General features: G+C 45.5%; 1 protein-coding gene across 1 annotated transcript; it reads left to right on the top strand.

Annotated features, from left to right (window-relative positions):
• The first annotated feature begins 9,049 nt into the window (after positions 1-9,049).
• Positions 9,050-9,616, top strand: LOC140219577 (uncharacterized). The gene has a single exon (XM_072289469.1). The coding sequence runs from the start codon at positions 9,050-9,052 to the stop codon at positions 9,614-9,616; it is 567 nt and encodes a 188-aa protein (XP_072145570.1).
• Positions 9,617-11,483: the final 1,867 nt, after the last annotated feature.

The raw sequence follows: 11,483 nt of genomic DNA, 5'->3' as shown, positions 1-11,483 counted from the left end.
TGTTGTTAGATAGGGAAACTGTAGCGTCAAGAAGGTTACTCATATAACGAGAGTACTATCGCGAGAAATAAATGTATGTGTGGGCGGTATTAAAATCATCTATAAAGGATAGTAGTTCCTTTTCGCCATGAGGCCGGATCAGAAAAATGTCAGCTATATACCGCTTATAATAGAGAGGATTTAGCTCGCGCTTCCTATGAAAGTCATTCTCCTGAACAAACATAAAAACGCTAGCAGAATTTGGTCCAAAGCAAATGCCCATTGATCTGCCGCGCATTTGAAGCCAATGCGAACTGTCAAATTTACTATTATTTGGTTGAATAAAATAATTTCAAACTCACGGAACCCTGGCCATATACATCTTCACTGTAACATGAGCCCTTCCACTCTGAAAAGGTGGCTGACCAGCGGAGCTGTTTAGCACACGACACGGAAGGGACACATAATTTAGAACAAAGGTCCGAACTAATTTATTGTCTTGATGGTGGTCATAGTGACCAAAGGCACGCACACTCCTTTATTGTTCTCATTTACTCTTTTACTTGATCGCTTGCCATTATTTTACTCGCACCTGCAATCGCATTCTTCGATAATGCCAAATCGATACACGTATGCCGCTGAATGATCGGTTGGGCTGGATTGGTGTGGCCTCGCAAGAAATATGTCTGCAACACGGAACGCGTAAACCGCTCCCTTTTCGGTACCGACACAGCCACACTGAAATAACCGACGACGCCAATAAGGGTAGTGTCATCGCAGCTCATTCACGAAAGGTGAGCAGCCATTAACCTTACGGGACTATGAATCATTGCATATTTGCTTGCTCACGGAGGTATGGGCCATTTATGATGACAGTTTTCACATGCTGTTCAATATGTTGTCTACGTGATCAGAAAGAATTAATGCACTGTTCGCTTCGCTTTGCTGAGTGCTTGTATCCTCTGCCTTACGGGGCTATGAACTGTTGTGCTTTTTGCTTGCTTAAGGGAGTATGAATGCTTATAGGGGTATGAGCCATCGATCATGATAGTTTTTGATCACGGAGACCAAAAATGCATGGAACCCTAGCCACGTACACCTTCGCTGTAATAATGTAGACAGTGTGTCTTTAGCAACGCTTTTTCATCAAGCGCTCTGTCACATGCGTGAACAACTACCTGAATACCATCACTATGGGGGATGGTTGTGTAGTATAAAACCACATCTAATAAAACGAGCAGGTAATTCACTGGTTTCAGGAGGTCGTCGCTGTCCAACGAAAGACAGTTCGTATCTTTAGGATAAGAAAGTACAAGAAAGGCTGCTGATTATTACATCAACGTAACGCGAGAGTTGCTCAGTGAAAGTTACAATGTCTGAAACGATGTCGCGTCCGGGAGAGTTTGTGTATTTTAGGCAGCAGATAGAACCTGCACGAGATGGGGCTGATTGGGACGAGCCAACCCACTGCATCGTAGCCTAATTGCTTAGTTCTTACGAGACCTTTATTGCATCCTCGACAATTGCTTTGTAATCTGTGGTTGTATCACAGTCTAGGCGCTTATAGAAAGTCCAATCGTTCAGCTGTCTCTGGGCTTCGTTTATATAATCGGTTTTGCTCATGATTGTCACGGCACCACCTTTGTCCTATGGTTTTATCACGATATCACTGCGTTTAGACAATGACATGATAGCTTTCCTTTTTTCTAACGAAATGTTTGGTGTATATGATTTTTATTTTCCATAAGCTCTTAGGACATCACGTTGGACGGCGGCAATGTACACATCTAGGCATTTATCACGCTTGGCCGGGGTGTTTCCGCGTTTGCTAGAAGGCATAACTGACGGCTTGCCTGAAGTGGATATCCCCGCAGGAGCATGCTGCGTGAAAAGTTGTCTAATTTTTTAGCAAATTGAAACTCGTCGTTTTCGCCGGTTGCAGGACAAAAGGTTTTACACCGTCACAAGATGCGAAGTTCACCCCTAGCAAGGCTTACAGGGGAGAGGATCACTGCGTCAGGAGGCGGCGTGCTGTGGTCTAGCCTAGGAAATGATTTTATAGAGAGTGGCCTCATTGCCAGCCTTCGAAACAGCGTTCCGTCCGCGCTTTCAAGGAGCAACTTTTTATATTTTCTTTTCCTAAATCCCACTGAGTATTTTCAGTTAGTAAATTTCTAATACGGCGATTTCATGCGCATGGATGTCACCACTGGCGCACAATTGTCGTTACGCATGTTGAAAGTCCTTGAAGGCATTTTTATTTAGTTATATTTTTTATTTATTTGTTACCTGCATCGGCCCGTAGGGAATTGCAGCAGGGAGGTTACAAACTTGAATGAATACATGAACAAATTATTCAACCCGTGGAAAAAAGCATCATTTTCTGTTATGTATACAATGCTCGATGGCCAACTGTTCCAATCTCGAACAGTTCTAACAAAAAAGGAATAACGGAAGACGTCAACCCTACAAGGAAAGTCCCTGGCCTTCAAACAGTGGTCAACTCGCTTAGATATATAGTGTGGTACCTGGATACCTGTTCTAGAATAATAAATATCATGGAAAAATTTTTATCTGATATGCCTTCTACGATCTTTCAGCTCTGACCATTTAGGTTTAAGTTTGCATTCTGTCATGCTAAGCTGCCGGCTATAGTTACCAAGAACAAATCTAACTGGCCTATTCTGGATTTTTCTAATTTATTTATAAGCTCAGATGTGTGTGGGTCTCGACAAACAAATCCATTTCATGTACAGAACGTACGTGACTGAAATACAACTGCGTCTTTAAGTTACTCGGTAAATGACTATAATTGCGCCGCAAGAATCCCAATACTGATGCTGCCTTATTTCCAATATAGTTAACATGCTTGTTCCATCGCAAATCAGAAGTAAGAAACACGCCTAGATATTTAAATTCCTTTCTTATTTTTAGAGTTGAATCGTGAATTCTATACCTGTACGGATTATTAGCTCGTTTTCTTGTGAAGGTGACGTGAACAGTCTTATTTATAATGAATGACATATCCCAACGCACACACCAGTCTGCTATAGTGTTTAGGTCAACTTGCAGGATTTGTGAATCGGAAATGGCATCTACGACTCTCTAAACAACGCAATCATCCGCAAACATCCTGAATGAAGATTGTGTAACAGCTGAAATATCATTAATATACAGCAAAAACAATAGTGGCCCCAACACTGAGCCTTCGGGAACTCCCGACGTAACTGATGCATATTGCGAAGGTATACCGTTCAGAACCACAGCCTGTTGCCGCAATGACAAATATTCACCAATCGAGGCTATTATTTTACCCTCCAAGTTATAAGTTTTTAATTTGGAGAGTAGGAGGCTGTGTGCGACTACATCAAACGCCTTACTGAAATCTAAGAAAACGCAGTCCACAACTTGTTGCTTATCAACTGCCGAGGCTAAATCATGAATAAACTCTACCAACTGTGTATTGCAAGATAAACCACACCTAAAACCAAGTTGGCTGGGGCTTAGGAGGTTATGATTAGTTAAATGGGCCATAACACAACTGTATTTTGCATGCCCCATAATTTTGCAGGTTATACTAGTTAAGAAAATGAGCCTGTAGTTCGGAACGGCGTTACGCACCCCACTCTTATGTATGGGCACGACTCGCGCTGATTTCCAATCATGAGGCATGTGAATTTCCTTGAGGGACTTCTGAAACATCCGGGCGAAATAAAAGCATAACCCGTCCACACAATTCCATATGATAGCGGCAGGAATGTCATCTGGGCCGCATGCCTTAGCCTGGTTCACATCTTTTGATAATTCACGGATGCCATAGACACAAAAGGTGACTTCTGGCATGCGGTCTATTTCATCAGGTAATTCAAAGAGACAATATGTGAGCTAGACGGCAAAAACACATATGAAAAATAACGGCTAAAAATTTCAACTTTAGACTCATTATCATGAATAATTGTTTCCTAATTTTCCAACGCAGGTATTGATCTGTTGTCTTTGCCATTACGCTGCACGTACTTCCAAAATTATTTGGTATCCCTGGCAAGTTTTCTCTTACATTAAAGAAATGCAAGTCCTTAGCGATGTCGGACTTTTGCCTGAGTTCAGTTTTTGTTGCTTTCAGCAGAGCCAAATGCTCTGGCGAATTAGACACTTTGTATCTTTGATAATTTCGTCGCTGTCGTCGAACAAGGGCACGTAACTCTGTGTTAAACCAGGGTTTGTCTCGAGCTCGCCTACTTGATATAACTCGTGATGGAACAAAAGCTTCACGTAGTTCAAACAATTTCAATTTGAACGTATTCCACAGTTGTTCGATATCTAGATTATCTGCGGGTGCATCAAAAGTTGGAAAGAACGACTCGAAAGCAGCGCTAATCGCCTCGTAGTTGGCCCTGCTGTAGGCATAAATCTTTCGACTAGGTGTTTTTGCAACCTTCACATACAGAACTGATAAATCTGCTAGAACAACGTTGTGATCGCTTAAAACTGGCAACAACCGTACATTGTATACAACATCAGGCACGTTACAGAGCAAAAGGTCCAGTACGTGACCTGTTCCGACAGTGCGCGATGGCTCCTGCACATTACTGATAATGACTTGCATGCTGATAATGAATGTGAATAATACGTGTAACATTTAAAGAGGTCATTCTAAGTCTTACGGACGCCATACGAGCCTCCCCACTGTTATCAGAGCAACTGGACTACATTGTGTCGCTAACCAGCGGCTTTCCGCCAGCAACAATGCCATCTGCAGCTATCCTCGTATTTCCCTACTTCCGTGGCTTCCAGGACAAATTCAGCGTTTGGGTGCTCGGTGATTGAGATGCCTAGCCGCGGAACAACAAATGGCCTCGTTCGCACGCTTCGCAGCTTCAGACAAACACCGCCGGTTTCATGAGTTGGTCAGTTAAACTTGCGCGTAAAATGGCACCTACGACACGACAAACGCTTCTGTCCGGAGAGGCTTGCAGCACGCTCCGCATTGTGTACTATTTTCGTCTTTCCTGCGGCTGCTTATATTCCGCACCGCTATACGTTTTGGAAATGGGAGAGACGTAACTGAGTGGAAAGCGGTATCTACGCCACGTAGCTGAGCACAGCTACACGCAAATGTAGCGCGTGTGTACAGCCTTTGCTTTGTGCACCATAAGGCTGGAGTGCGCGCTCACACTAACATGCTCCAGTCTGGCCGTGCTACGTGATGCGCACCTCTTGACAAGCTTGAGCGTCGGACTGTAGCAACATTCAGCTTCCGCAATTCGAAGCGCTATTAATAGCCCAGTAGGAAGCGAAGTCTGCCAAGGCATCTACCCATGAGCAGAAAGAGTGAGAGCCTGTGGGAAAGCATGCGCGTGGATTGCCCGTAGGTTTCGTGTGCTTTGAGGCTACTTGAGTGTTCAAAACTAGACGAAATTAGCGAGACCCAACGGCTGCGACACAGATAAGCAGGCTGGCCAAAATTTCATTCCTACAAGGGTGCCCGCGGACGGGCGTGACTTAACGATAGTGGGCTTCTTCCGGAAGTACGTAATTCTTAACGAAACTCGAAATCAGATTTTCGCTTACTTCAGTCTTTTATTAAACTGCATGAATGAAGAAGTAATAGTGGGAAGAAGAGCACTGATCCAAGCACCCTTTTGATTGATGTCAGCTATTGGCCAATAGCATTCGCGTACGGTAATTGGCCAATACGAAATAAAGCAGCCCGAAAGACTTAGCAGGAAGCTTCTGTTGAAAATAGAGTGTTTGAGAACAAAGGTAAGTTTGCACTCTGCCTGAGAGCTCACCTGCTTGCCATGCTGAAACAGCTGGCTTAGATGTTTAGAGGAGCGTGCGCTATCCGTGTGTTTCTCCTCCAAGTCATAAAATTCGTTCAGGAACCATATGGAGAACACCAGGTTTTCAAGTTCATTCTTGAAACCCCTACTGGTGGTGTACCTCGTAATCGTATTGCGGTTTTGGCAAATAAAACACAGGCCTGTATTTATTTTTATATATCAGAATGGTCGGGTACATTGACAATAATGTTGGGCTAAAGCAACGGGCTGATTTGTCTTTCAATCGAGACCAGTAATTCCCCGTAAAAAACGGCGACATTCTAAACGCAAAGGCTTGAAATAGCATTACAAAGTCAATTCAGACCTCTTCAGGTTTCAATGCTACTGTTCTAATGAAGCAGGCGCGCCCCTGTGTGTGTGCCGAATGAAGAGGAAGACGAAGGACCGTGCCGTGATCGCGAGCGTGCCCCGTGCTACGGACAGCCCTTGCAGTGCCTTGAGATACCTAGCGTTAATTCCACAACGTTGTGAACGACAATAAGCCTCGTCGCACTGTGAAGAAATATTAGCTGGACGATGGGCGTTCCTTAGGGTTGATGTTAGTCGAATATTGACCCGGTGCAGGTGGTAAGATTTGCCGCTGTTCATGCGAGCATGAGCTACTACTAGCGGTAATTGCATCGCGTTAAACTTTTCTTGAGTGCCTTATCGCGGCAACGTTTATACCAGTATATTTCTATTATTGTTTCAAGTTTCACTGAAAGTAGCCTGGCTGAGTGAGTAGCTTTTACCGGGAAGTGTAAAAAATACCAGCAGAACCCATCTCACGATGTATGTCCAAGGTAATTTAAGAGCATTCACAAACACAAAGGTTTTAACTTACACACACAGATCTTTCTTCAACTTCAATTCTATCGTTTGTCATGCCTATGACGGCAATCATGGGGCGGTGAGTATTGAAATATAATACGCATTTCAATACTTTCGAAAGTTGTATACTCCTAATAAAAAGTAACGATTCAGGACACCTCCTCTCCTTGCTGTAGGCATGGAATCTGTTACGGAGGTTTCTAAGCCCAGAGCGTCGTTCATAAATTTTAGGGACCATTTGTTTGGGGGATTGGCTATTCCTATTTTTAGGACCCCAGCCAATAACATTCGCTATACTTCCCATTACTGTTATTGTAGTACGCAAGCTATTCAGCTGTTTGCCGTGCGGTCCGTTGTCGTATTCTTCAGCCATGCGGTGTAACCTGTGTTGAGGTGTTTCTTGTGCTAGTCGTTGTCGTTGTGCTGCTCGCTTTATGATGGATGTGGTGCCCACTGCCTGCCCCAGTTTTCAGGGCATGGGGAAAATCTTCTCAGCACGCTTTCCTTCCTATCTTCAACCACTTCTAGTGACGAAGGTCTCTTTCTTGAACCCATTATAATGCTGCAGCGCATGTTATCGGCTTTTATTGGTATTTTTATAAGCTACAAAAGCTAGGAAAGCCTTCATATTCGAAGAAGCTTAAGGTTATCGCTCGCCACCAGTGCTTGCTGCTCTCATACTTCGGTTTCAATTTCGCGCTAATCAGATCCAATTGGGGATTGATATTGTTCGCCGTCTCCTTAGTCTCCCGTATTAACGGTCGTTTCCCAACTGCCTTGCACAAACAGGACACCAATACTAATGGTCGTTAATGTGTTGTCCGGTATTTTTGAAGGCAACATCATCCGACCCATCTTTTTTTGACAACACTCTAAGGACGCAACGCTACGACAACCACGTCCACGAGGGCGCCGTGAATGACGTCTGTTGCAACGATCCACTTGCACACCATCGGAACATCTGGTTTCAACACGACGGTGCTCCTGCGCATAGCAGTACTCAGTATCGAGCGTGGCACGACAAGCTTTCTCGTGGACAGGGAATTGGCCGGCACGGACCTGTACCCTGGCGTGCAAGGTCGCCGGACATGACAAAGCTGGACTTCTTCCTGCGGGGCTACATGAAAGATAGCGTGCATAGCAGCGAACCCCCCCCCCCCCCACACACACACACACACACCGGATGCCCTAAATATATACGTAAGCAGAGTCTGCCGCGAGATTCCAACGTAGTTGGTCAAAGCTGTAATTGCACAAGTGTTGGAAAGACGCGAGTACTATAGTGATTCAGGCAGTGACTTTTTTGAACGCGTACTATACGTGTCAGTGGAAAACAACCGCTCAAAACTGGTGTAAAACGTGATTGTTTAACGAACCTTGATGATGTCACCCTATCTCTACATAAACAATGCTTGCGACAAAGATAGAAATGGGTAAACTACTGCTTTCTATTGCCCCTTCTGGAGATCAACAGACAGAAACGTTAAATGGCTAAACGAGTTGTACCTTTGGATCTTTCTTTTGGTTGCTTGGATGCTTATGGTTTATTTTTTATTGAAATAAACTCATTAGTGGCTTTCTGTTCTTCCGAGCGCTGCCATATTTCTTTTTCGCGCTATTTTGCGCACTGTTTTTTAACCTTAGTTCAATTTCTTTTGTAGCTTTATTTAACGATACGCGAAGTTAAAACTATCCTGAGTGCCTCATGATCGAGCACATCATTTTAGCGTCCACAGATACTGACGCTTATCGCACCACGCAAGTTTGGTCGCGAGGCCTCTCAAGCCATCATACATGAATGAGCCTTGTACGATGCGCCGATAAACGAATGCAGGCGTATATCTTTCAAAGGTTGCTTGGAGACGCTGTAATCACTGTAATCTGATAGTCCAGACAAGAACACTCTGAGGCCGACTATGCATCTCGCGCTCCCGTGGACACGCAGCCCAAAATGACCAAGACTAGGACGACTTTTGAAGTACAGTAAGTGCAGACGACTCTGCCGAGCATCAGTTAGAGGACACGGAACACAGAAGCCTTGATGTGTATTTGAGAAACAAGGGTTACTTCGCTCCAAGGGTATTTAGGCTCGAATCGTCTTCGTTTTTCTGTATAAACGGCGTCCTGGCGAAGAAGAACTTTTCGCAGCCCACGCAGACTACCTTGTCGTTGTGCCCGGAGCACTCCGATGAGAAGTCCTGCACACTCTGCACGATGGTAAGGCTGTCGGGCATCTCGGGTTTTCCCGTATGCTCACAAGAATAAAAAAGAAGTACTATTTACCACGCCAGACTGCCGACGTCGCACGTTGCGTCAAGACATGTCGAGACTACCAGCCTCGCAAGACACCACGGACAAGGCCGGCGGCATTATTACAGCCGATCGAGCGTCCTTGCCGACAATTTTAGCAGATCGGGATGGATTTCTTGGGGCTCTTACCGACGTCAACATCTGGAAACAAGCAGATGGTTGTGGTGACTGAATGCGTTACCCGCTACGGCGAAACAAAAGCTTCGAGTGAAAGTAGTGTGGCCGAAGTTGCTAAATTGTTCGTCGATAGCATCCTGCTGCGTCATGGTGCTCCAGAAGTCCTCATCACCGACAGAGTGATAGCTTTCGCTGCAGAGTTCCCCCAAATCATTTTCCACTACAGTCAGGCATACCAAAGGAGGGCAGCTGCCTACCACCCACAGATGAATCGTCCTACAGAGCGAATGAACAAAACTTTCGCCGACGTGCTTGCGATTTACGTCCACGTCGAACAGAAGACATGGGTTGCCGTCCTGCAGTATGTAACCTTCGCTTACAATACGGTGGCGCAAGAAACTATGCAGATCACGCCGTTCAAGCTGGTTTATGGCAGGAACCCTAAGACGACTCCCGACGCCATGCTACCGCAGGTCACGGACGAGGAGTATGCTGACGCCGCCGCCTATCTCCAGCGCGCCGAAGAAGCCCGACACCTCGGCCGCCTGCGCATGTAGAACCAGCAGGGGGCCAACAGCTGACTCTGCCATACTCGACAACGATACGTGTAATACGAGCCTGGTGATGGTGTTTGGTTTCGGTGGTGACGGTTTGAAAGCTTTTACGCTGCTATTTCGGAGCGTACAAGATCATTGGGTGCATTTGCGCACGGGACAATGAGGTCGTGCCAGACGGCATTTCGCAATCACAGCGCCGCCACTCAAGACCTGCAATAGTCCATGTTGGCGACTTAAGCAGTCCTACAAGCGCTAAATTTCGGATTTTGCATATCTGATATATGGACTTTCTTACACTATGTTGCTTTGGACTTCATTTCTTTTTTTCTTGTTAATTTTTCTGTGTTAGGTGCACTTTTGTTTTTGGCTCTCCTTGTATGTTTGTAGGACGATGCTTCTTTAAGAGAGGGGAGGGGATGTTGACACGTGTACTTGTTTATGGGGTGACCGCGTTTCATTGTGTAAAGAAATGTTATCGCTCAGCGCAGGACACGCCTGCATGTATCGGAGGTTTCTGAAATATTGTCGATAGTTCTATCTGCTGTCCGTTGTGAATGAACCTTCTGTAATCACATTTCATCTATGCCTCACGCGAATGGCGCAGAACTTTCTGGAAGACCCGCGAGCACCAGCGATTACTCCAGAAACTTCGGTGATTGATGTATATGAGCCAATGCGCTTGACTCGCTGATCAGATTTCGACAATCGCCGGCCGTGTTTGCCGCTTTCGCTGTGCATTGAGTGTAACTTGCGTTTAAGGGCACAATTTAGTTTCGTCATTCACAGTTTTGCTGCTTTCTTCATCATCGCTGCTACTTGATAATATTGGGTGATCATCTGGCGTCGTCCACTGAGTGCGGTTGCACTATCGCTAGTAAAAAGACTGGCTCCTCGGTGTGACCGTTGGGATCTTGTCGAAGTAAGGCGCACTCAATACCGAGAGAAGAACGTCCAAAATTAGCGACCTCCTGGTGAACCATGGCTTGAATCAAGGAAACCATCGGCTGGTAGGCAGTCGAGCCATTGGCCCCAAAAGGGACTTGTTGCATCGCTTCTACTTCATGACGTACGATACCCGTCAAAGTTTTCAAAGTCGGGCATTCTAAAGTAAGTGTTCGTTCTTCGCATGATGACGACGCGGTTGTATTGGCGAGCCTGGCTGATTGATGGGCCATATAGGGAGATTTTGCTTCTTCTAATCGCCGACACATTTCGACAATAGCATCCACAGCAACACAGTTCTTGAATTCCTAGGAGGTTGAATGCGTCATCAGCTATACCTTTGAGGATGTGCCTGATCTTGTCTCTTTCGGACATGTTATGCTCAACTTTATGACAAAGCGATAGAATAACCTCAATGTGCGGATAGTATGAATCAGTTAATGAGTGCGCGCGAGAGCCAAGTTTTTTTAGCGGTTCGCTGATGACCCAATGACTTGACGAACAAGTCATTCAGTTTTTCTTTGCGCAGTTTCCAGCTGGTCAGGTCATTTTCGTACGTCGTGTACCAGACTACCGCGGTTCGTTTCAGATTATTACCACATTCACTGTCCCACCTATTCTGTTTGCTGACACGATCACAAGGTGAGATCTAATCTTCGACGTCCACATCTGTGCCCCAGAAGGTGCCTCCATCTTTTGAAAGCTACAAGATCACAGAAGGCGGGGACGGTTGTTACGTGGTATATTCCGGCGTGGCGGGTTCTACACTGGCAGACGCCAAGGGTAGCACGCAGCGACTGTTTCGGAGTTCTGTGCTTAGGTGACGGGGATGAACAGGCAGCGTACACCAGCACCTCCGCCAATAATGTTGCACGCAAAAGGTATATATACAGCTATTTACAAGTAAGGAGATTCGCACAGGCTT

This window comes from Dermacentor andersoni, chromosome 7 (assembly GCF_023375885.2).
Source record: "Dermacentor andersoni chromosome 7, qqDerAnde1_hic_scaffold, whole genome shotgun sequence".
Taxonomy (NCBI): domain Eukaryota; kingdom Metazoa; phylum Arthropoda; class Arachnida; order Ixodida; family Ixodidae; genus Dermacentor; species Dermacentor andersoni.
The sequence above is the reverse complement of the archived record's forward strand: the minus strand, read 5'-3'. Positions and strand labels throughout refer to the sequence as shown.